This window comes from Gossypium hirsutum, chromosome A02, assembly GCF_007990345.1.
Source record: "Gossypium hirsutum isolate 1008001.06 chromosome A02, Gossypium_hirsutum_v2.1, whole genome shotgun sequence".
NCBI lineage: Eukaryota > Viridiplantae > Streptophyta > Magnoliopsida > Malvales > Malvaceae > Gossypium > Gossypium hirsutum.
Genome location: NC_053425.1, coordinates 211,130 through 236,656, shown reverse-complemented (window position 1 = coordinate 236,656; position 25,527 = coordinate 211,130). Strand labels below are relative to the sequence as shown.

Sequence of the window (25,527 nt, the reverse complement as noted above, 5' to 3'; positions counted from 1 at the left end):
TTCCACTTTGACTTGACTCTATTAGGTCGAACTCTCACCTCTAACCATAACGAGATTACACCCCATATTACGAGATGATTGTAATGTGAGATTACAAAATGAATGGAATGTTGAAATCCAAATATTATAATTTCATTCTGGAATGTGACATTACAGGCCGTAATGTTACATTCGATAAACCAAACGCCCCCTAAAATTTAGTTAATTGTTTTATTCTTTGAAATGGAAAAGTTGATTCAACTATGAAAATTTTGATGGCACTAACATGGTAACTCGAATAGCAATCTATGTGTATTTAAAAAAAATTAATCAAAACAATAGGGAATTCAACTAAGTTAATAAAAAAATACATATTTAAAAAAAGAATTACCAATATCATATGACGTATATATAAACTGTCACGTAAGTTATTACATCTGCTATTAAAATTTTAATAGTTGAATCAATATTCCCATCCAAAACAAAACAATTTGACTAAATTCTTAAGATTGAAAATCAAATTGTTAAAAGAAATTAGGACTAAAATGAAAAAATAATAAATTTTAGGGATTAAATTTGTCATTGATCCTAGAAAGTAAAGTAAAACCAAACCCTAAATATTCCATGTACAACGGCTAGCTTCAGATAGCTATGGTTTAAAAGCTTATATTGCTGCTTGTTACTATTTTCTTTCATCGATCAATGCGTTTTCGCGAATTAAAAAAAATGCAACAATCCTGGAAATTAAACATCCAAGCCCGAACCCAGATCTTCAATTTCAAATTAAAAGCCACCAAAATCTTACCTTCCGGCGAATTCCATCGATTCTCGCTCCTCCTTAGGCTCCACAAATTCATCCTCAAGCTCCGGTTGAAATCAGGGTCAACGGTTTCGATTTCCTCTCAACAAAAACGAAGCTTCAAATCCAGATTTCTCAGTTTTCTCGAGAAAATCCGTCTTCGCCGTGAGAGGAAAGGGCTAACGATCCAACACTCAGATGTTAAATCAGTACTGAATCGAGTGAAGCAGTTCGCTGACAGGGTATTTGAAGTTTTTGCTTTGTCTTATTTTTGGTCAAACTGTGGTTTTAATCCCATTAGTATACTCAATTTTAAGATTTAGTCCCTATAATTTGACATAATTTGGCTCTACTGATTTTCTTTTTTATTTGGAAAAATGTGCTTTTAATAAAAGCCATAGAATAATTAATTGCAATTGAGTTTAATGTATACTATGCATGAATTATGAATTTTGAAATTTCAATTTTGTCCTAAAATGGTAATAGTTAAATTCTTTTGGTAAGGCTGAAATTTAAAAAAAGAAGAAGAAAGAACTAAAAATGATGAAAATGCATAGTACAATGACCAATAGCAGAATTTAACCCAGTATTATTTACTTTCATCAACTAATAAGTAGAGAAACTAAATTATACCAAATTAGAAAGGACCGAAATCAAAATTTAACCTTTTTTTTAGTTGAAACACACAATTAAAAGGTAATTTTTTTATTTTTCATTTTTATTTTGTAGAAATCAAACTGGGCTGGTTCTTTGGTAATTGCGATTCTCAGTTTGCCGCAGGAATCGATTTCCAAGAAAGATGGTAAAGGAATTATAATTCATACATGCATTATTTTATTGTCGTTGTATTGGATTTTGTATTTAAACAGAGCAAAAAACAGAAGGTTTTGGATGGTTGGAACAGCTGTTTCTTGGGTTGTCTTCAATTTAGGCAAAGATTATGTTTCAGAACATGCTTGGAATTGGATTCCATGGAGCCATGCCCATGGATATACTGTTTTCTGGTTTTGGTTTGCAGCTTGTCGCCTGATTTTGGCTCTTCTTAATATCTTCTTCTCGTATATTTTGAAACTCAAAGAGAAATGATGGTTTTTGATGTATAGATTTTAGATCATTGTTTTGCTGTGGATTCTAACTTGAATAACAACACAAGTAACTTAAATGATCTAATTTGAAAATTTTCAATCCTAAACTCAAATGGTTCGAATCTAAAACGGGTTAAATTCAACTTGACAGGACTTAAACTCGAAATAATCATAAAATTTAAGGTTAAATTAACTATTTAAAAGCTAATACGAGCTAAACCACTAGTAAGTTTATGTTTTGATTACTTAACTTTAAAAAGTTATAAAATAGTTATTAGATTATTTGAAAGAGCAATTAGAAGAACATACCTTATATTTAAGTCGATCTGATGGTCAGGGTTGAAGATCGAAGAAGAAAGCTGTTTGAAATTTGGTTTGTAGATTTATGACGTTGCTATTTCATAAAAAAAAAGTTGAGCTGTAAAAGCGGAGGGGAATGAAAGTTTTCGATTGGTGTAAGCGGTGAGAACTGAAAAGGCAATAGAACAGTGATTTTAATAGCACGATGATTTAAATAAAAACTTTCGAATAGTTCAATTATCATTTTATAATTTTTTAAAATTAAATGACCAAAATGTAAATTTACTAAAATTTCAGTTTTACCTAAAATTTAATCATTAAGAACCAACTCAACTTAACCAATTCATAAGTTAATAGTAATCGGATTAATTGGTAAAGCACAAAGATCAAACTATAACACATCAAAATAAAAGGACTATTTTCTTAATTTCCTTAAAGTAAAATGATGAAATTCAAAATTAGACCCCTCCGCAATTTTATTATAATTTTCCCTCTCTTCTCATGAGCGCGTAGGCGCGTGTAGAACCGCTAGATTAAGGCAAAGGAAAAAAATTGTTGAAAGTCAATTTGGGTCCCTCCAAAAAAAAAAGGACAGATCTTAACCGATGGATTTTTCAACGGAGAACGAATCAGACGGTCAATGCATAAAGTCAAATGCTTACCTTGATGTCTAAGTTTGACCACACCCGACACTTGCGTTTTTTGAAAACACCCTATTTTTCCCTGAACTTTGACTGCCCAATCACTTTAATCGAGGCACCCTTCTTTGAAAAATTTAGGTACTGAATTTACCCTTTTACCCCACTCTTCCTTTAATGTTTTCCTTTATGCCACAACCTCCTTAAAATATAGGTTAAAATGTATTTGGTAGTCCCTATACTCTTTGTAAATTTAGAATTTAGTCTATTAATTTTTCATATTTTTAAAATCAAGGTCCAACTATTAGCACCGTTAAAATTATTTTGTTAAATTTAGGTTCATTATAATGTCATTTTTTTAGTTACATGGTTATGAAGTGAATATTTTTTTATTTTAAAATATCACATCAATAAATTTAACAATATTAACAATTGGAGCTAAATTTTGAAACTTGAAAAATAGGAGGACTAATCCTGAAAATAAAGTATAGGGACAACATCTCTAATTTTTGAATAGTACGAAGACTTTTGACATATTTTAACCTAAAATATAATATATGTTTGTTTTCTAAATTACTCAATTACTCCACTAACAGTGTACGCATGTAATCTAGTAAAAAAATATAAGTACTTAATTGTAACAAAATAAAAACTCGAGTGTCAAATTAAACATTAAGATAAACTTAAATACTTAACAGAGGCAACAAAAACTCAAAGCATGAAATTGAAAAAACCCATGTACCAAAATTAACATTAAGCCAATCTAAAGTATCAAATTGGGACAAAAAAATTAAGTACTTAATTGAATATTAAAGCCAAACTCAGACACTAAAAAATATATTAACCCTGTTTATAAAGCGAAGAGGACGAAAATGTCAAATAAAAAAATTGGAGGCAGGTTTCTGTTGTAAAGAGATGATAACAAATGATTCTAAAATTTCAAATTTGGTAAATCAAAATTTGGGTTTTGGTTGCTTTGACCTGTGTTCGTCACCCTCCATTCTCTTCAATTTGTTTCGAAAATAAAATAGTAATAATTATATTAATATTTAGTAATAAGATAGTTTTCCCATCTTCTACATACTTTTTCTTTCTAAAAAATCTCTGAACTTTCAACAGCTTTTTTATTTCCCCATGTAACTTTCTTGACTTCCAAACAGGATTTCTGGGTTTTGTATATTTCTCCATTTTTTTTCAAGTTGCATGACCTGGTTTACAAGGTTTGATTTCTTAAACCTTTTTTGTTGAAATTCATTGATGATTTCATGATGGGTTTTATCATTGCTTTAATGGGTCTTGTTTTGATTTGCAAATTCATTTATGATAGATTTGCAAATTGCTTTTTCGGCCCTTGTTGTTTGGATTATTTTGTATTCTGGGTATGGCTTGTTTCTATTTTTGTTGATTCAAATTCATGTTGCCCAGTTTAGCCTATGGTGATTTGGGGCCATGGAAATGGTTTCTTGAGCAGTGAATTGCAGTGTTTTGTGCCATGAGATTGATGTTATTTTCAATGATTTATAGACAATATCTACTTGGTTCAGCTTAATCACTGTATTGGTTATTAAAGATTTGAATTTGAAACACTTTCCTTTGATCAGGTTTCGTTGTTGCCTCTGCTGTAAAATTTTATGCAGTTCATTGAATTGGAAATTTTGGGGTTTGGTTTGATTTGATTTGGACATGATGTAAAATTGCAATGCAATCTTTATGTACTTATCTATATGAAGGTAAAAGTAACGTGGAGGTCCTTGTACTAGTAGTTGGATTGTATTTTGACCTATTTATTCAAAAAATGAATAAATTAGTCCTGTATATTAGATTAGAGAGCAAACTAGTTTTTAACAATAGAACTGGATGAAAATTTTAAGAGATAGATTAATTTGCTCTCAAATCTTAACGAATAGGGACTAATTTACCTAATTTTTTTTAGTATAGAGGGCAACATACAATGTGAGTCCTAGTATAGGAGCTTTCATGGTACTTTTACCATATTTTGTATTATTGGTTTTGTTGGCGGACATAAATTGCTCCTATTGTATGATAAGACATTGAGCTGTATGCAATAGAGTTCTTATGCCTATATTGGCGTTATGTTCTCGGCCATGCAAAACTGGTGTTGATTAGTGTTTTTATTTTCTTGTGGCAGAAGCGTATGGGATTTGCATATATGATGGGGTGTTTTACAGTTTTGAAAAGTAAGAAGAAAAAGTCCGAGCAGGTAGTTTTTGTAAAGCCGATTGCTTGTAAGGAGCTTGTGCCCACAGCACTGCCTGAGCCCCAAGTTCAGACCCGGTCATTGCGGTCGGCGCCCCCAAGTTTTAGAACCAGAGTGAAACTGATTCATCTTAATAATAAGACAACCTGTGATAGGACGCATGCATTATCTGCACCATCAAGCTTTGATGCTGCTGAGCAAGATGCACTGACATTTGCTGAATTCGTAGAACAGGAAGAGTTCAAAAGTCATGTTGGATTAGTGAAGGAACCGAGGTCACCGAGTCCGCAACCTCTTCCACTTCCTTCTCCCCGTGGTACCGTGTTGAAGACAATGGGAAGCTTTAAATTAGCGAATGCTAGTGTCCCTTTGGTTGCTTCCGGACCATTGCCCCTGCCTCCCTGTGGAACACTACGAAACTTTGGTTACGAAGAAATCGCTGCAGCTTGCCATCATTTCGCTTCTGTTAGATGCATATCCGAGGGTCTTTCTTTTGTTATGTATAAGGCTTCTTTTGGAGATGATGCATCGAGTTCAAAGAAGTTTGAAGCTACTGTTATTCGCCTTAACTCGTCTACTCAGGTAGGAGATCATTTCTACTAATGAAAACTTATGGCTCACGAGATGATTTCACCTGTCTGACTGTGTTTTTTTTCGTGTTCGTGTAGGGTTTAAGGGACTTTATCAACGAAGTAAACACTCTTGCATTGTTGCAAAATCCAAACCTCTGTAAATTGCTTGGATACCATGCACGTGATAGTTCGGAACAAAGAATGTTGGTCTACGAGAGGCTGTTTCATGGAAGTTTAGATCGGCTTTTATACGGGAGGTCTGATGGACCACCACTTGATTGGAATGCCCGAACGAAAATCGCTTTATGTTCTGCACAGGGTCTTGCTTTCTTGCATGAGGAAGGACCGTTTCTGGTATATATATATATATAAATATCTCCGTGCATCTACATTTCGAGATTATTAAAACGATGACAATGAGTCGTGTATATGCAGGCAATGTACAATGAATTTTCAACTGCCAACATACAAATCGATAAAGATTTCAGTGCAAAGCTATCGGGATACGGGTGTGTTGGTCATATACCTGAGACGGGAGGGATTTCTGTTAATGCAGTTGTAAGTCATTTCCCTTGTTCTTGTAAAAAGGCAAATCTTGGTGTTTTGAGTTATCTGGTGTTTGATTATCTTTCCATCTGTGCAGGCTGTGGCAAATCTTTCAGTCGAGACCTTGGAGAAAGGATGGTTAACTCCAAAGAGCAACGTTTGGAGTTTCGGAATTGTCTTACTGAAATTACTTACTGGCCGGAAAAACCTCGATAACCGTTATCCTAAAGAAGAGAGGAACTTAGTGAAATGGAGTCGGCCATTCTTAGCCGATGGTTATAGATTATCACTCATCATGGATCCTCATCTTAAAGGTCGTTTTCCTATGAAAGCGGCTCGCACTATTGCTGACATTGCACAAAGATGTCTCCAAAAGGATCCATCCGAAAGACCGACAATGAGAACCGTAGTTGAGAATCTCAAAGTCGTCCAAGATATAAAATATTCGTGCTGGTTTCCGTTACAAGAGCCAGCGACAATTGTCGGAAAACAAATGTCAAGGTCACCTAGTTTTAACGGGGTTATTACTCCGGCACCTGGGTTAAGTTTCTTACCATCGCCACCGTCAAGAACCGGACTATTCATTTCTCTGACAAGACCACCTACTTCGGTATCGGCACTTCCGTCCCGAGCTTGTTCTTCTACACTTTCATTACAAGAACTTGAAAGGCAAGAAGCTAGAAGATCAGCAGTAACAACCATTGGAAGGACTAGCGTGGAAGTGGAAGGATTTTGATTGTTTATAAATATGGATTTATTTCATTTGTTCCATTTAAAAAAAAATTATTCATTTCAATCCAACATATACAAAAATTATTCATTTAAATTCTGTATATAAGAGTGAAAATCTAATCTGAAAATGGATCCATTATTTTGTGCCAATCCATATTGTTTATGGTAAATATTAGATATTTGTTTCATTCAACTTTATTTTAAGTAAAAAGAGCCCTTAGGTCATTAATTTTCATTGGTACAGTAATAAAAAAAATTGGAGCAATTTAATCTGTCAACATTAACGTTTTTGTCAATTGTACATAATTTTCATTCATGCAATAATAAATTTAGTTCTCGATATTTTTATATTTCATGTAAGTGTTGATAGAATATGTAAATATTGCAGGTTAAATTTATTAACAAGGTTAAATTTATTAAAAATGACAAAATATGTAAATGTTATGAGCTAAATTTATTAAATTAATATTAAATCGATAAAATGTGTAAACTTTAAGCGTTTATTTCGTTATTATACCATTCAAAAAGATGTATAATTGATGCAAAACATTAGTTATTCACTTTTCAAATTAGCAGGGATTAAATTGGTATGATTTTTTAGAATGATCAATTTACTCAATATTAAAATTGAAAGGGACCAAAGAGATTTTTTACCTTAATATCGTTAGTAAATAACTGATAAAAGGTTAGGCCATAGTTCGAGCTTGAATGTCCATTTAAGTTTTTAATATATTATGTTATTTATAACATATATTTATAAAAAATTAAAAAAATATTAAAGTTATTTATATATAAAATTTTAATAAATAACTAAAAAATGTTGAGTGTAATGATAAAGTACATTATATTTTTAAAAAAAGAACTCAGGTAATCGGATTCAAATATTTTTAGTTCTCTATTCTTTTACAATAAATATTTTTAACTCTCATTCATCATAAAATTGACATAAAAGATACATTCATTTCACTAAACAAAAATTAAATAAATGAAAAAATATTAAATTAAAAATAATATAAATATTTTTAAAAATTGAATGAAAAAAAAAAGAGAAGAGTTTAGATTAACCATTTATAAATATGAGTATGCTTAAATAAAATTTTAAGCTTATATTTCAAGTCGAATTAAACTTAAGCTAGTGGCAAAGCTAAGGGGGGTTGGCAGAGCCCGATCTCCTCTAAATGGAAAATTTTCATTTAGGTCATTTTATAATTTGTAAAATTTTAAATTGTAATGATAAAGTTGCACTTTGGACCCAAAATGATAAAAATTAATTTAATCTTTTAAAAATTAAAATTATGAAATTACATTTTTACTATTGTAAAAAAAATACAATTTAATTCTACCTCTCAAAATTTTTTTTTTGACTTCGCCTCTAACTTATGAAAACTCCGACCCATGAATGGATATATCTAAATATATTTGAACTGAAATAAAATTAATTGGTTTGATTTAGTAGATAATTCAGCAATGTGAACGACATTTTGATGAGATTTGTTGTATATATGTATATAGTTTTGTGGGTCTTTCAAGTTTTGTATATAATACATACTTGGGGATTGAAAAGGCAAAAGCAACCTCTAATGGAAACAATGCCAAATGCCTATAGACATTACTAGTAAAATGAACACCAAAGAGGTTAAAAGAGATTATAAATAAAATAACAGTAGAAATTCATCAAGGATCGATCTCGTTATTGATTCTAACCGTTTTAGTTTCGATGTTTACTTCATCCCTAGTCTCATGTTCTTTGGTGGCAGAATGGAAACATTGATCGTCAGGTGGCTCGCTTGTATTGCCAGCCTGTGGTGGAGCATGTGACGTCGAGATTGCTTGTTGATCGGATACCAAGCTTGTAAGGCCATTCTCCTTAAGGTAAGTCTCCAATGGAAGGCTTGCAACATGAAGAAGATTCATCATGCTCATGCGAGTGGAGGAAGCAAATTGCGAATCATCGTCACGACAAGGGTCGCAGTTCAAGTCTATCCGTCCCTTGTTGGCTTCAACCGATTTGGACACTAGTTTGTTGTTGTTGCTCTGGTTTTTGGATTCTAACTCGTTAACTGACCTTGCTTCATTCTCAGAAGGATCGTGGTGCGATGATACATGTTTAGAGCTGCTTTCAACTTCTGCTTCTTCTCTGGGACGCCATGCTTGCTGATTCCTCAGAGCAATCTCTGCTTCACGCTCCGACTGACGCTTTTTCTTGCGCATCATGAGGGTTTTAAAACGACGTTTAACCGTCAAGCACACATTACACGTGCATGTTGGCTTGTGTTTTCCTTTCCCACTCGGAGGCTGGATGCACACGATGCAGGAGCAACCAGGACGATGCCTCGGGTGTTTAGTTGTTGTCGCCACCGACGTAGTGCCAGAATCAGCTACATTGTCTCCAAGGATTGCAGCATTGGCTAAAGCATTCAAACCAGGTGATGATTCATGCTCCTGAGTTTGTCTATGAAATGCTATGATTCTCCTTTTTTTGAAATCTATATATAAAAGATAGCTTAAACTTCATCATTTATATATCATATATACATAATAAACATATCTTGAAGTGTAATATTAGCATATTAATGTAGAATAATTAAAATCCAGTTAATTAGGTTAACTGATTGAATTAACTGAAATAATTTAAATAAGCAAAAGCACTGTGTTATATAGTCTTCAAGTAAGAATATCTAGTTTAACTTGAATCCGGCTTTCCCTACGCACCCGTAATTAGTGTAATACAATATTTATTTGTGGGCAGTCTTAGTCTACTAGAATAAAGATTAGGCAGAAATCTGACATAGTTATGTACAATCTTTTAAGAGGAAAATATTCTGAGAATGTACCTCTGTTCAACCTAAGAAGAATTTCTAGCTCCCTTGGGGTGAGTTCATCAGGTAAGGAACATGAAGACCTGACATGCAGAGAAAAGGAAACAGATTTCTTCCGGAACTTGTCAAGGATAAAATAGGATTGTGAATGAACTAAGCTATAGAAAATGCTGACCTGCTTTGGTCCCAGTTGTTGTCTGCACATGTCCACTTAGGTGGAAGAAGAGCATCGACAGGCACCCTTCTCCATTTAGAACAATTATCACACTGAGCCCATTGCTCTTGTCCCCTGAAGATCATGCTTACTAATTCAAGACTAGATAGATAAACACAACCATAAACTTGAGAAACAAATCGATCCTTCCAAGCTCAGAAACAGAAACTAAACGTGTAATAAACATAAATGTGTATGCTCACCCCGTTGAACGAACTGCAAAGATACTCCTCTTCCCAAAAACTGGAGGTTCCTGTAGGACAAACATGTATGAAAAGTTACATTATAAATCACACTGCTTTGCTGAAAATTGATAATTCTTCCAGGAGAAACATTGTGTTCATAAACATGTGCAGACCTTATTTCTATCACATGGTGAGATTAAAGAGATCAGTTAATGGTTTCCCGCCCCTCAAAAGAGAACAATAAAATCCTTTTTTCTTTAAATTTTAACTAAAAATACCAAAAATATTGGCAACTACGTCTTACTCAGGGCATAATTGCCTGATTTTTTCATGCACTGGATAGAGTGGAATCACAAAAAGAAAACTGGTATTTGAACAATCATCCAAGTGCACCAAAACAGCCCAACATACAAGCATTGTCAAACCCCAAGTATTCCAGGAAATGTACTCACATCATATTCTTCAAAATCATGATCCTCAATTGTAACAATGCTTGGCTTGGTACTGGGGGGTGGGTGGAGCAAATCCTGAGCCTCTTCCCAGGTAAGTTTCAGCTCCAAAGCATCCTGACTGTCAATCAGCAACCTCTTGCTTTTGGACCCAATATTCCGAGTTCTTTTTCTCTCTGGGGTTAACATAGATGGTAGTAATAAGTCCTCCCTGATCCTGTCCTCATGCATATCAGATTTATGCCCACTAATATCACCACCAGCTAAACTCGAATGTTTTGACAGTCCATTTAGGTGGGGATCTGTGCTTCCCTTCAATGACTGAAGAAGGCCAGAGTAACCACTAATTATAGGCAGGTTCTCAAAAACACCCGAAAAGTAACTTTCACTTGAAAGAGTGCCATTAGGAATGGCAGGTGGTAAGGTTTCCTGTTTATTTGATAATTTATATATCAATATTATATGATCAAATTTGCTAACATGGAAGGTGATTGTTACTTTACCTGCACCACAGCAGTGTTTGTTGCTTTACGAAACCCCATAACAAGCTTCCCTTCTGGATCCTTACGGCTAAATGTTACTATATAAGAGAACCGCAAGTGATGTTACTCAATTAGAGCTAACAACAAAATGCTTCGATTGTTCCATAACCAGGTTCAGAGTCGTACCAGTATCTCCAGCTTGCAACTGCATGGACTGTATGCAAGGAGTCACACCCTCCAAAACATACATCCTGCTGTTGTTATTAGGCCAGAATCTGAACTGAAACACCCATTCTTTTCCCTTCACATCTTGAATTCTTAGGGGAAGACCCTCTGGTTGAGATATGGGGGGAAAATAAGCCTGCCAATTCATTCTTTGTTATAACTTACATGCAACAGCTCTTCTGAACAGACAAGGTAAATCAATATAAGTTGCAAGTGTAGCATTATTGAATAGAAACTAACTTCAGCACATGCTTTTGGCAGAACCAAACGACCAATCCGTCCAGCATCACTTGCACTCAAAACCTTTTCAAACAGTGGAACAATGGTGGAATTTGAACTGAAAAATTACATGGTTAAGGATTTGACATGACTCCCCAGGTCATTAGATAGACATGAAAATTTTTGTAGTCTAACATTCAACACGTGGTTGTGCACATAAACCAATAATGACACAATGGTGGATACTCTCCAGAAATTTGTTGTAATTCCTGGTCCGTAATCCTGGGACAATAACGAGGAAGCAACTGATTCCGTCCACGTCCCTCTGCTGGGGGCCTAGCAACACGTATCTGGGGTACCATTCCTGCATTCATCTCCAAACCTGTTGCAAGGACCGACCTTGGAGGTTTGGGCAGAAGATGGCGAGATTTGGATGCCTGTTGCAAGACTGAAGACATCTTACTCTTTTCATCTACAACTGAACTAGGAAAGCCATTTTGGTTCCCTAACGAGCCACCCAAAGAAATACTCAAGTTGGTTTGTGGCAATGAATCAAAAATATTAACTTTACTAGTGGTAGGTTTCACAGCTTGAACTGATCCATTAGATGCTTGATTAATACTTGTCAAGCATGTGCTTCCAATTTCTCTAGGAGGCAAAAATTCCTCCTGTTTCATTTGCCCTAGAGACCCACTTGAGTCATCATTGTGAAGCTGAAGCAATTGTCTCAACCCAATGCTTTCTGCATTGTTGCTCAACTGCATAAGCTGTAGGTTTTCAATGCTCACACCACTCAATTGGTTGTCTGCAGAGGTTGAGTGCAATTGATCAGCATCAGCCTTCACCATACAAAACTCATTAGGCTTTTCATCTTCAATCATCTGAAATACATAAGCTTCATCATAAATATTTGAACTTCTACATGTAAAGGCCTAAAAGATCAAGCATCATTAAGCAATAATCAAACGGAAATAGACTGAATCATAGAACTAATATAACAAAGATATCAATCAGAAAACAGTCAATATCTTGACAGATACCATTTATCTTCCTTTTTGTATCATTCATTTTATAATCGATTATCCTCGGTTACCCTCAGAATAAAGTACACAGGTCATAGGCCATGGTACAACCCGTGCAAGGCTACTCAGATTTGAAATGATTAAACGCCAAGGTGTTTCAATGGAAATAATACAGAGCCTGTTTCTTTTACTGTTTCAAAACCAAACCTAACATAGTAATTTGTAATAGATCACAGATGAGAACATCACAGGGTTGTGACAACAACTGAATCTAATTCAGATGGGGCAAAATGAAGTATGTTAGAGGCATACCCTGATTAAAATGTTTGTCCCATTACCATAAACCTTACAGTGTCATGTTTATCGTTGAATTTGGCATGAGACTATAATGCAGGGTTACAATTTGATCTTCTAAAAAGGGAAAAGATTGAATAAGCTGATCTTACATGGTTAAATCCTGACTTTTTAGCACAGCTTACACAGTTGATACCCCCACCATCAAGAAGCTCGAGCAAAAACCTTGAAGCAATGCATCCACAATGGAGAGGCTGCCAACAGCAAAAGCATTGAGATTAAGCACCATAGTATTGACGGGAACAAGGCAAGAAATTAAAAGTTTAGGGTGACCAACCTTGCCACATGAATTGCAATCCCTCCACCCAGAATCCTTTGAGTGGAACACATCACAAAATATTGATTGTTCATATGCAGACCTACAGCGAGTCAAAATCATAAATAAATTGTTTCTAACAATGGCGTTCTTAAAATAGCACCAGCTGGGCAAAAACACTTTGTCTTGTTTGGATTCCTCTGCTATATTTAACCACTTTATATGGTTCAGAACATGATCAAACTTTTGGCAGTGTTGAATAACTGTTCCATTACTCTTTATCTCCCATGAAAGAAGAATTATATTCCAAATTTCCAATTCACTATAGAACAATTTATTATAAGCTTCACTAACAAGAACAAAAACATTCTAACCATTCGTAAATCAAGTAAAACAAAATTTACAAATGTTCTGTCTAAGACTCGTCAGCACAAGCTTATCTAATTATTAAGCTTAAAAAAATACGATTAAGTGATTATAATTTTTACAATTTACCCGCACTTGTCGCAGAGACTAGCAAAATCTCCAGATCGCAAAGTCCAACCGTTTCTCCACTCAATCGATGTGGACGCGCCGCAGAGTACATTCATGCAGCTCTTCGAAGCCATACTCCAAACTTAATTCCTACAAAATTTTCAAAATTCAATATATGTATCAAAAACAGTGAAAAATTCACCCGCAATAGATAAATTTCTCTCAAGGAAAATCAACGAGTAAGCTAAAAGCAAAACAGAACAGATTCAAAATTGGTCAAACAAAGAGACTAAATCAATTAAAAAAAAAACAAACGAAAAGAAATATAACCTTTTCGAAGAAGATAATTAGAAACAGCTACTACCTTCACCGGCGTTAAAAATCGTTACAAAAGGAAAACATGCTAAGTTTCCTTTTCGTTGTACTATTGCCAGCGTTAAATATATGTTCACTAACGATGCTTGAATATATATATATGGAGAGAACCGTGAAAACGAGGAGCTCTGACGACGGAAAAGACAAATCGGCGATGAAAAGAAGTAACGGCAAACAAATCGTGTGCATGCAAAAGCAAAACAAAAAGAGAGGAGATGGAAAGAAAATAAAAGAGAGAGAGAGAGAGTTTGGTACTTTGTGAAAAAAAGTGGAAATTGCATGCACGATGATACTTCAAGACTCGGCGAACTCCTTCCCCACCTTCTTTTTTGGTTAAATGTTATATTTGCCCCTCATGTTTTACAAGATTTTCAAATTTGTATCTATATCCTTAAATTTTGTAACATGATTAATTAAAGAAGAGATTTTACATTAAAAATATTTTTTAAAAAAATTATTCAATTATGAAAATAAGTGAAATTGTAAGAAATTTGTATTTTAACACATTAGAGCACGCATTTGATTTTTGAATTTGTAATTTGTAATTCTTTTATTTGAAGATGGTATGAAAAGACAACACTGTTACCATAAATTATAAAAATATTAATTATAATTAAAAAAAAGAATATTTATGTAATTTTATAACTAAATTGGTGATCCGATTAAGTATCACACCAACTAAGTAAAGTGTTTAAATAAAGTATAGATAGATAATTTTAAAGAAGTAGTATTTCTATAATTTTATAGCTGAATTGATGATTCCGTTCAGAGTGACACCAACTCAAATAGATAATTTGATACTTTAAATTAACATTTTAACATAAATTATTTTTGTTTTTATTTTTATCAATAAATTAATAAATGATGTGATAAATATTAAAACTATACATAAATTTTGATTCATTGTGTAATATTATACATGAATTTTGATTTGATTTAATTTTTATAAATCATTAATAACATTATCGAATTAATATCATTTTACATTGATATATTGCATACACAGATAATTATATTAATCCAATATGAAAATAAATGCATGTATTCCTTTCTTTAAATGTGTATAACTGAATCAAAATCAAATTTTTATGTATACATATGAACCGCAATTTAAGTTTCATGTATATAATTACACCAAATCAAATATATTGGACCAAAAATCACATATACATACATACATATATATATATATAAGGGAATGATTCACTTATATTCGTGTAAAAAAGTGGTTTTATACCTTTTCATGAATTTTTTTTATAATTAATATTTTAACAATTCAACCATTGAATTTATCAATATATTTATATTTGTCATTCATGTAAAATTTTAAATCAATCCGATATCTCTATCATATCGATCTAAAATATTGTCTATATTAATATATATTTATTTACATAAATCGAAAAATTAAAATCGTTTATATCTCCCTTTGGTTTTTATTGAACTTAAGAAAAAAAGTTAATATATTTTTTTTATTAGTTTGATATTCCTTTTTAAAATTTTATATTAAAATGAAAAATTACAAAATTTTCTAAAATATGAAAATTTGTTTTTTTAATTGAAAATTCTAAAAATAATATTTATGTTATTATGTTTTTGTTCTATTCAATTTTTATTATTTTAATTAAATAAAAATAGTTTAAATAAACGATTGGTTTATATTAAATGTTTATTTCAAGTATAATTTTTCTAAAAAAAGTAATGTTGTATTTTGATAAATTAAAAGAAAAGTATAGAAATTGACAATTTTGAAATATAATAAAAAATATTGATTGAGTTTTAGTTTAATTGATATCAATATTGTTGTTAATGTAAAAAGATGTGAGTTCGAGTACGGTGAAATATATTATCTTTTTATATATAAATTGATAATCAAATTATTAAAATATATATAAAAATTTCTTTTTTGAGAGAAAGTATAATAAAAAATAATTTATAAATTTACGTTATTGCGTCGAAATTACATTTTATTCGAAAGCGTATAAATATATACGGCGTGTGGACACCACCGTAAAGTGCGCTACTTCTCATGCAATAAATATGAGACTTAAGTTCCTAACATAGCCTCAACTCTATCCTTTTATTAGTATAAAACCACTTTTCCTTTGGAGAAATTGGTCTTTTGAATGCCTGCGCCGTCAACGGGATTCAGCGTGCACACGCGTCAACTGTCAACGATCATTATACCGTTGATTCTTTTTCTCACGTTTTTGTCTATGACGTCATGTTAATGACGTGCTGATGTTAGGTTACTGGATGCCCGGTTTACCTACCGCGCTGAAAGAGAAAGGCCAACGCACGCGCCGGTGAACTCGAAAGCTCTCGTTCGATGAGTGACTTCACGCTTATCGGCGCGCGTAGAATGTAATGAAACAGTGAACCAGTTCGATTCTTGCGCCTAAATTCTTAAAAACCGGCTCTAAACAGTTTTTTAGGAAAAAAATAAGGTACAATGTGAAATTTAGTATTTAAGTCAATTTAGTTTTTATTTTTTAAAAGTTAAATTGAATTTTTAATGTTTTTAAAAAAATAAATTTGATCATAATCTTTTAAACAGAAAATAAATTATTTTTTAATAAAAATATTAACTAAAATATTAATTTTTTAAATAGTATCATGTCAACACGAAGTGTACATGCCATGTCACTTGAGTTGTCATACCACATCATTAAAAATTATTTTTTAATCAATATTTTTGTTAAATAAAATTAATATGATTATTTTTAAAAAGTTAATAACTAAGTTTAGCTCGAAAAATAAAATAATATCTAAATTGATAGAAAATATAATTATTAATTTAAGCCAAAAAATGTCAAGCTAATGTGTAATGATGACTAGATTATGCCACACTCGCAATATAAGTAAAAGAAACAATTTTTTTTTAATAATGATTATAAGTGAAGTGAAAAAAAATTATATATAAATTTTATTAAACACATGTTAAATCTTTAGATGTATAGGTTTTATTTTATGAAAAGACGAAAATAATAATTTTAGTGCTCAAATATTTAGTTCTTATCGATAATTTTTACCATAATTTATCTCCTTCTACTTATGTTTAATTAAAAAAAAATATGTTTGTTTAAGTACCTTCCTCCAATATGGTATTATGAAAAAAATAATAGTAAATTACATTTAAGATCAATAAACTATTAGTAAGTTTATGTTTTAATTACTTAATTTCAAAAAGTTACTAAATGGTCACTAAACTATTCAAAAGTTTTCATTTAAGTTGTTAGGTTGCTAAACTTGTTGTTGTATAGCCTTCTGTGTTTGCACCACTTACACAAATCGAACGCTCTTCGTCCCCTTCTCTTCTATAGTTCAATTTTTTTATGAAATAACTTTGAATATCACAAATCTGCAAACTAAAATTCAACCACCTTTCTTCTGTGATCTTCAATACTTATCATCAGATCAATTTAAATCTAAGATATATTATTCCACCAGTCGATAGGTACTAATCTACCATATAGATCATCAAATCGTCTTTTGGATCTTATTAGCAGACTTTAAGAACTTTGAATAGTTCAATGGCCATTTTGTAACTTTTTAAAATTAAATAACTAAAATATAAACTTATTAATAGTTTAATAATTTTAAGTGTAATTTAAGAAAAAACTCATGAAAATGTCAGCATGATGTATTGTGTTGATTCAACTATATGTATATGAATGTAGGTGAAGTTATTTTTATGTTAAAATAATAATAAATATATTTTTGTGATGTACATTAGCTTTTTCAATTATGGTCACATTATGTAGTATTATATATAAAGAAAAGAGACAATCTACTTATGTTTATGTCCTCTTATCCCACAAGATTTTTCTTCCACTTAACAGATTTGTTTATTTTGTTTTCAAGCAAAGGAAAATTCCATTTGATGTTGAGTGGGATGGTCATCACCTACACTTTCAATATCCAACAACATTCTCTCTCTTTCTTCCATATACAAAAATTCCACCATTTAAAAAAAAAAAGAGAGTTATAATTGATATTTTTATATTTCAAAATATTATACCAATTAATTTAATAAAAAGTTAATATTAACAATTAGACTTAAATTTTAAAATCTAAAAAATAGAAATACTAAATTTAAAAAAAAAATATAGGTACTGAATTCCAAATTTACGAAGAGTACAAAAATTTCTAATATTGGGAAGATTCAACAACAACTATGGCAATCTAATGGGGATCCTATGCCGGACTACACCTTGCTTCAAAGCAGCATGGTAGACAATAAAAGCACCCAACAATTGGCTCTACCGATTGAAATTTTCAACAAATCCAGTAATGGGTCCGAGATACTTATTTTCGATTTTATCTTGAGTTGGATTCATGGAGTAAAAGCGTTTTCATCTCATCTATTAAAGAGATCTCAATATTTGCATTCAGTGAGATTTGATGAATTCAGTAAAGCTCCCAAAGAAAACAAAGGAAAATCCCAAAGATAAAAATCCAATATAAACACTTCATGCCCAAAACAAATCTGTTGAGAGATCCATTGGTCTAGCTAGGAAGAGTCAATAACTATGGCTATTTAGTCTTAGTGGGATCCTATGTGGGACTACACCTTGCTTCAAAGCAGCACCATAAACATTACAAGCACCCAACAACAATCCCTGTCGATTAAACTCTTTAACCAACATGTCATACGATGTTCTACTTGGGATTTTACCATTTTCATACATAGTAACCAACACCACCAATGCCTCATGGATCTTTCCTTCAATGGAAAGCCCTTGAATCACATTGTTAAAGGTTATCGTCCTAGGAATGTACCCCATTCCAATCATTTCCTTCAAATGGTAAACAGCCTCCTCCATTTTCCTCACCATGCAAAGCGTTCGAATCATAAACCCATAACTACTATGATCAACGATAGAACCCCTCTTCCGCATTTTATCGAACATTTGGTATGCATCTTGAACCAAGTCTTTTTCTTCCCATGATTTCATGCATAAACCCCTAAGCAAACTGCTCAGCATCTTTCCTTCAACTTCAAAGCCAATACCCATCATTTCTTTATACACTTTTAATGCAGCTCTTGTTTTTCCCCATTTCAATAACCCACTCATTAAGGTGCTGTAACTAATACTATCAGGGCTGCAATTTTTGTCCTTCATAAGCTTTAACACTTTAAACCCATGTTGTGGCCTTCCTTCTTTGTTATAACCCGTGAAAAGAGTGTTGAAAATGACCACATTTGGTTGTAACCCCATAACCAAAGCTTGGTTAAGCAATCCCATTGCCTCATCTGATCTACCCACTTTACAAAAACCATCCATAATAGCTGTATATGAATAAATATCAGGTTTTAGTGATTCTTTCTCCATGTTCATCAACATTTCATGAGCTTGTTCGACTTTCCCAATATAACATAATCCCTTTAACAAGCAATTGTATGTTTGAACATTTGGTTTGCACCCAATTCCACCCATTAATTCAAGAACTCGAAAAGCATACCCCAATTTGCCTCTTTTGCACAATGAATCAATGAGAATTGTAAATGTTATCACATTTGGATTGTACCCATTTTCCATCATGTGGTGTAAAACTCGTTGAGCTTCATCAAGGTCGTTTTTCTTACACAAGCATCTAATGATGATGGAAAATGTCCAACCATTCGGTGATAAACCAAAACCTGATGCATTGGAGAACAGTTCCATGGCTAGATCAGCCTCGTCTGCTGTAAGCAATTCCATTAACAGCCCATTGAAAGCTGATAAGGTCCAATTGCTCGCATCTTTCTCCATCAAGCTGAGAATTCCATTCGTGTCTTTGAAGGGTATTGCTTTGATTTTGTCCAGGAAATTCACAACCCGAATTCTGGCTGTTCTTTCATCAGAGCAGCCTGGTGATGTTATGGTTCCATGAGTTTTGGAAGGCATTGAAACCATTGTAAGAACATGAAGCTTGCAACCATGGGTTCTCGTGGGATTGAAGAAAATGGAAGGATTATGAAATATAGAAGACATGGCTGATTATGATTACAGAGAATAAGAGAGAGGTATGGTGGACAAAATCAGCTGAGTGGCAGGAAAGCGAGCAAAACAGGGAAAAAGAGCCTTATCCAGATAAAGTAAACCTGAATCAAATCATTATTATAGGCATGTCTCAGATTATAGACGAAAATAATTTGCATGAAATGATTTTTATATTTATTGATTAATAAAATATAACTTATTTTTATTTTTGTAGGTCAGAGATTAATATTATTATAGGCATATATCTCAGATTATACATTTTATTATTCAAAAAAAAAAAATTAACCCAAAATTTCGTAAAACATAAGCGTTGGCATCGACTGAATTCTGAATTTTGTAGCATTTCTTCATAAATTTATTTTAATTTCCGATTTTCTTGTTGTTTCCATTCTTCTTCTTTTTCCAAGGTTGTTCATCTCTGGTTCTCCACCAGATCTATTATATTGTTGTTGTTTAAGAAGGTGATGGATAGAAATGCAATGACAACATCGATTTTATTGTTTTTAATCGTCACTGATGTTTCCAATGCTTCTTCGTCTTCGTCTTTGAAGCTTACATACTTAGCTAATGAATCTCCATCAAAGAATGACACCGTTTCTACTTCTACAACGCCGCCTGTACGTTTCTTTTTCGCTCTACCAATCTAATCTGTCTCCATCATTTATTATTTCATTTACTTTTTTCGTTTTTTGTTTTTATTCATCAAGAGATTAAGAAAAAACTATTTGTTGTTGGGATTTTAGAGCTCTCCGTTGCCAATTCTTTTATCGGCTTCAGGCAAGAAGAAATTGGATCCAAAACTTGATCCGAATTCATCCAACAAAACGGATTTTGTGATGCCACTTCTCGGTGACAAGAAAGATCCAAAACCATTGGGTAAACCGAAGAATGTGAGTGCATCTCCTCAAAAGGAAAAAGTTAGTGGAAACAATCCAAGTTTAACTTCAAATCCGAAAAGTGATAAAACAATGAAGGAAAATAAGGAGAAGAAAAATAATGTAGGTGGTGGAAGCAATCTAAATAGTACAAACACTGTGAAAAGAGGTTATACAAACAAGGATAAGGAAAAGAAGAAGACGACAAAGTCAAACGTGATTGGAAATGATTCCAAGTCAAATATTGATGATACATGTGCCGGCATAGCTAGTAGATGTGAAGACCAAAACTCTTTGATTGCATGCGTTAAGGGTTTTGGAACTGGTAATTTATTTTTCTCTTTATTATTCATTCAATGCATTGATGGAACTTCAAATAAGCAAATTATATGTGGTGTTTTGCCTTTATTATAGAAATGAGAAGTGGAATTGAGTATGCATTGAATGCCTAATAGAGTACTTATGTACAGTAAAAATTCTTGATTTTCAGTCCTCTAAAATGATTGAAGAAATAGAGTTATGAAATGTTTGTATCCACTGGAGGAAGAAAGAAAATTTGTTTGGTAACTGTGTAATCCATGGACTGATTGTTAAAGTTGCATATGGCTACACCATTTGTACACTAATTGTGCAATCCCAAATTTCTTAACTTTGGTTTTTGTTGTAGCCTTAAATTTGGATTGATCCTTTATTGAACTGTCATTGCAACTTGTTCTGCTACTAAGGCTACTTTCAGTTTTCCCTAAACAACATGGTCTGAATAAGCCATCTAGTTCTAGCTTAGGATTGAAATATTACTAGAACCAAATATGATAATATCCTCCGCAAAACATGGATGATAGAGAGGCAATAACCTTCCTTCTATTTTCTTTTGAAGTTATTGATGTAAGGTGGTTTCAGGGAAAACAAATTGGAGGCTAAAACCTGGAGTCAGTAAGGTAAAAACGGTGAGAATGTTAATGTTTCTTAATGGTGCAAAATTTAGGTATGATGGAAAAGATAAATACTAGGAGTAGTGGATTACAACTCCCTTTTAGGAGTTGTTTCTCCACAATGAAATATAAGTGATCGAAATCTTATTGTTAGGTATCTGGTTTTTTATGAAAATTAAAATCTTTAGAATATAAGGTTATGGTTTTCCTTTTCATGTGAATGTGTTGATTTAAATAATGTGGTTCTAGGATTTATTTCCATTAATACTTCTTATGTTGAGAGAACATATTTTGACAGATACAATAGATCAGTCAAGTGCTTGTTTCTATTTTCTCTGTCTCCTTTTTCTGTTGCTCACTATATTTTTCTCTCTTCCATCATCTTTCACAATCACTTCCCTTCTTCACCTTCTTCTCCATGGCCTGTTCCTAGTTCCCTTTGTGTCCTTGTCTTGATTCACCACCCGATATGTAGTTTTAGCACCAGTGTCCCTTCATTTCTTTTCTTTTTCCTTTTTTTAACTTGTATTGCATCTGTTAAGTATATTTCCATCCTCCATCAAACTTGACAATGTTTTATATGTCAAGTTAACTGTGTAAATATGACACTATAAAATTAGTAAACATGTGTTTATTAAATCTGTAGTGTTTCATGTCATGTCTACCTCCATAAATGCTTTTCCTTTTTAAATCTAACACGTCATTTAGTGGTGTTGAATTTTTTTTTTTTGTCATTGTTGCCATAAGAAAAAGGGAAATTTATGCTAACACTGATGTTTAATTCAGATGTATTATCTAACCTTGTTCCATCCAAAAGATAATCAATTAAAAGCAATAAATCAATAAATGTTTGTTTGAAAATTTTCATTTTTACCACGTTGAAGGCAATAAAATAGTATGTCTTGTGGTTTCATATTTACCACATCCTGGTTGGATTAAATATGGTATGCTAGATTGTTACTCCAGTGTTAAGTGATGGATCTCAGTAGAGATCAGAGGTGTTTACATATGTGTAAAGCTGTATGTAGTACATAATGTTTTATGTGTTTAATCAGCTTGATACCCATCCCTTTTTCTTTCCCAAGTGAAAATTATAAGGAATACGGTGGACATGTTTATATGCACATGTTGATTGATGACAACAAGAAGACTCCATTAGTAACATAATCTTTCCTACATTTTCTAATGGATGAATAATTAATTCGATTTCCTTATTCCTTTCCAGGGTCCAAAGAAGGGATTGTTTTGGTCCATAATAAGGGAGAAAAAACTTTGGATGTCAATCTTATAGGCCCTTTTGGAGCATCTTTTCCCAAGAGACTTAGAGTACCAAAACATGGTATTGAAAAGGTATCTTCTTATCTTTCTCTCTTATGCTTTGTCACTCTTTCCTCATTATCTTTAGACCTTGTGAGACCTATTTCATGAGGAATAAGATTCAGAATATGTATATATATATATATTTGTTTTTGGTAGGCTATAACATGAGTATGGAAGAAATATTGTTGATGTTGGGACTTGGAACTTCAGATTTGTTAAGGTCGCCTCTTAAGATTGACCAAAAAAAGGTGACCTCTTAAGTATGACTAAATATACCATCTAAGCTCTAATGTTAGATGAAAGCACTTAATAGGACTTTTCCCGGTTGAATATTAAATATATTGTGTTCAATAACTTTGAGTTCATTAGGCATGTAGATACACACTTTGACTCTGAAAAATGTTCCAAAAAGTGTTCATGCTAGTAAAAATACCGTGGAGGCCCTTGTACTAGAAGTTAAATTAGATTTTGTGTCTTCTACTAAAAAATGGTCGATTTAGTCCCTATACATTAGATCAAAGAGTAAATTGATTCTTCTTTTAAAAACTGGTCCCTGTATGCTAGAATGAGGTACACATGGCACGCCATATGTAACTGTTTGGTTATTTCATTAGCCACACCAGTTTTAATAGTAAAAATAGATAAAATTTTTAACAGGAATGATTAATTTGCTCTTTGATCTAACATACAGGAACTAATTTGCCCATTTTTTGAGTTAATGGGACAAAATGCAATCTAACTCTTAATATAGGGACCTCCATGATACTTTTACCGTTCATGCTCAATAATTGTACCCCATCCCATGTACTTATATGTATCCAGTAGTAATATGTATATTTGCTTGTTTGTTTCAGTTGAATATCTCTTTGACTATTAGTGAACCCATTGCGCTAGTGTTAACTGCTGGAAATGGAGATTGTTTCCTTCCTCTAAATGCTCAGGCATCTGAAACATACTTTTTCTCAAAGCTACCATCGTATGACAGGCTGTTGACTCCGATAAATGGTGCCTACTTCTTGATTGTAGCATTTATAATATTCGGAGGATCATTGGCTTGTTGCATGTTTAGGAAGAGTAGACGACATGATAGTGGTATACCTTACCAAGAGCTAGAAATGGGATTGCCTGAATCTATGGCAACTACCAATGTAGAAACAGCTGAAGGTTGGGACCAGGTTTGGGATGATGATTGGGACGAAGACATGGCTGTGAGGTCACCATTGGGACGAAATGTAGCTAATATATCAGCAAATGGCCTCACTGTTAGGTCTTCAAATAAAGATGGCTGGGAGAATGATTGGGATGATTAGCCTTAATTTTTCTTTTAGGGTAAACTTCACCGATAGCCACCTAACTATTAGTAAATTCTACGGTAGCTACCCACTATTAGTAAATTCTATTTTTTGGTCACTCATCTATGAAAAGTTACAAAAAATTATCACCCAACTATTCAAATTTTTCTTTTTTTGGTCAGTTAAATTTCTAACAGAAAGATAACTTTGTTAGATTTTAAAATTAGCATAATAGTAACTTTCACCCTTAGCATTTATACATTGTATCAATTTAGTCTCGATTCCAAAAAAAAATAACCCTCAATATTTACACATTTTGTAATTTGGTCCTTTTTTGCGGGTTTACTTTTATTTGTGATATTGAGGGTTAATTTTAAAAGAATGAGAAAATATAAGAGAATTGATATAAGAGAATTTACTCTTATGGTTTGTAATGATTGGATCGAGATTTTTTAATTAAAAATATAAGAGAATTGATTTTTTTTACTTTTTTAAGTACAAGGATTAAATCCTTTTTTGTTCAAAGTACACGAACTAACAACATATTTTAACAATAAAAAATTACTATGAATGCACCCGAGAGGTCCCTCTATTATAGAGACTTAATAAAATTAGTCCATCTACTATTAAATGGAACAATTTAGTCCCTATATAATTAAAAAAATCAAATAAGGTCAAATTAGAATAGATTAACATTAATTGTTTAAAAAAGATTAATTTTTTAATTTTTTTTACAATTTTGTAAATGAAATCTTTTATTTTGAATTGAATTATAATTGAAAAAATAATTTAAGACATTTTTTATATTGAAACTATTACAATTGGGACTTATTTGATTCTTTTTAATAGTATATGGGCTAAATTGTTAAATTTAATAATAAAGGAACTAATTTGATCTATTCTCTATAATAGAGAACCTCCCACGAACTTTAAGAAATCCAACGGCTGAGAGTGGAGGATCACAGCTACCACCAACCACAATTCTACTGGTTATGGGTCCGGCTGGTATAATTTTTTTCTATTACGTGTCATCATAACATAGCATCTCAAGAACACGTTGATGACAGTGTTTCACTAGCGACGTCGTTTCAACACCGTTTATATTTTCTTAGTTAACTCCAATAAAACCCTTTAAAAAGTTAAATTATACTATTACGTCCTTATACTTTATGAAAATT

The 25,527-nt window shown here is 32.5% G+C and overlaps 5 protein-coding genes across 7 annotated transcripts; 3 read left to right on the top strand and 2 right to left on the bottom strand.

The window, feature by feature from the left end:
• The first annotated feature begins 582 nt into the window (after nt 1-582).
• On the top strand, nt 583-1,946 carry LOC107935958 (uncharacterized). Its single transcript, XM_016868587.2, has 2 exons — nt 583-1,020; nt 1,508-1,946. Exons 1-2 carry the CDS (start codon nt 682-684, stop codon nt 1,862-1,864), a joined length of 696 nt encoding a protein of 231 aa, XP_016724076.2. The 5' UTR covers nt 583-681; the 3' UTR covers nt 1,865-1,946.
• A 1,762-nt stretch (nt 1,947-3,708) lies between these two features.
• LOC107935934 (probable serine/threonine-protein kinase PBL1) lies at nt 3,709-7,019 on the top strand. Its single transcript, XM_016868560.2, has 5 exons — nt 3,709-4,021; nt 4,951-5,601; nt 5,688-5,945; nt 6,027-6,149; nt 6,235-7,019. Exons 2-5 carry the CDS (start codon nt 4,957-4,959, stop codon nt 6,871-6,873), a joined length of 1,665 nt encoding a protein of 554 aa, XP_016724049.2. The 5' UTR covers nt 3,709-4,021; nt 4,951-4,956; the 3' UTR covers nt 6,874-7,019.
• A 1,316-nt stretch (nt 7,020-8,335) lies between these two features.
• LOC107935936 (B3 domain-containing transcription repressor VAL2) lies at nt 8,336-14,195 on the bottom strand. 3 transcript variants are annotated; one of them, XM_016868564.2, is made up of 13 exons: nt 13,899-14,195; nt 13,590-13,718; nt 13,116-13,197; nt 12,931-13,032; nt 11,709-12,343; nt 11,484-11,580; nt 11,205-11,379; nt 11,040-11,116; nt 10,540-10,857; nt 10,106-10,155; nt 9,864-9,977; nt 9,704-9,771; nt 8,336-9,355 (listed from the first exon to the last, which is right to left on the bottom strand). In XM_016868564.2, exons 2-13 carry the CDS (start codon nt 13,700-13,702, stop codon nt 8,544-8,546), a joined length of 2,643 nt encoding a protein of 880 aa, XP_016724053.2. In that variant the 5' UTR covers nt 13,703-13,718; nt 13,899-14,195; the 3' UTR covers nt 8,336-8,543. The 3 variants fall into 3 exon arrangements, with proteins under 3 accessions (XP_016724053.2, XP_016724051.2, XP_016724052.2); XM_016868562.2 differs by having other exon boundaries at nt 10,540-10,965; nt 13,899-14,193; XM_016868563.2 differs by having other exon boundaries at nt 10,540-10,965; nt 13,933-14,193.
• A 4,271-nt stretch (nt 14,196-18,466) lies between these two features.
• LOC107935938 (pentatricopeptide repeat-containing protein At5g41170, mitochondrial) lies at nt 18,467-19,921 on the bottom strand. Its single transcript, XM_016868566.2, has one exon. The coding sequence runs from the start codon at nt 19,919-19,921 to the stop codon at nt 18,467-18,469; it is 1,455 nt and encodes a 484-aa protein (XP_016724055.2).
• A 134-nt stretch (nt 19,922-20,055) lies between these two features.
• Nucleotides 20,056-24,770, top strand: LOC107935954 (uncharacterized). The gene is made up of 4 exons (XM_016868581.2): nt 20,056-20,547; nt 20,674-21,130; nt 22,963-23,087; nt 23,912-24,770. The coding sequence occupies exons 1-4, from the start codon at nt 20,395-20,397 to the stop codon at nt 24,365-24,367; spliced, it is 1,191 nt and encodes a 396-aa protein (XP_016724070.2). The 5' UTR covers nt 20,056-20,394; the 3' UTR covers nt 24,368-24,770.
• Nucleotides 24,771-25,527: the final 757 nt, after the last annotated feature.

Coding starts and splice junctions, on each gene's coding strand:
- LOC107935954 (XM_016868581.2), top strand. CDS start 20,395: ATGGATAGAAATGCAATGACAACATCGATTTTATTGTTTTTAATCGTC. Junction 20,548..20,673: donor CTACTTCTACAACGCCGCCT/GTACGTTTCTTT, acceptor TTGGGATTTTAG/AGCTCTCCGTTGCCAATTCT. Junction 21,131..22,962: donor CGTTAAGGGTTTTGGAACTG/GTAATTTATTTT, acceptor ATTCCTTTCCAG/GGTCCAAAGAAGGGATTGTT.
- LOC107935934 (XM_016868560.2), top strand. CDS start 4,957: ATGGGATTTGCATATATGATGGGGTGTTTTACAGTTTTGAAAAGTAAG. Junction 5,602..5,687: donor GCCTTAACTCGTCTACTCAG/GTAGGAGATCAT, acceptor GTGTTCGTGTAG/GGTTTAAGGGACTTTATCAA. Junction 5,946..6,026: donor ATGAGGAAGGACCGTTTCTG/GTATATATATAT, acceptor GTGTATATGCAG/GCAATGTACAATGAATTTTC.
- LOC107935936 (XM_016868562.2), bottom strand. CDS start 13,702: ATGGCTTCGAAGAGCTGCATGAATGTACTCTGCGGCGCGTCCACATCG. Junction 11,581..11,708: donor TTACAACAAATTTCTGGAGA/GTATCCACCATT, acceptor GTAATTTTTCAG/TTCAAATTCCACCATTGTTC. Junction 11,380..11,483: donor TGCCAAAAGCATGTGCTGAA/GTTAGTTTCTAT, acceptor ATGAATTGGCAG/GCTTATTTTCCCCCCATATC.
- LOC107935938 (XM_016868566.2), bottom strand. CDS start 19,921: ATGTCTTCTATATTTCATAATCCTTCCATTTTCTTCAATCCCACGAGA.
- LOC107935958 (XM_016868587.2), top strand. CDS start 682: ATGCGTTTTCGCGAATTAAAAAAAATGCAACAATCCTGGAAATTAAAC. Junction 1,021..1,507: donor TGAAGCAGTTCGCTGACAGG/GTATTTGAAGTT, acceptor TTTATTTTGTAG/AAATCAAACTGGGCTGGTTC.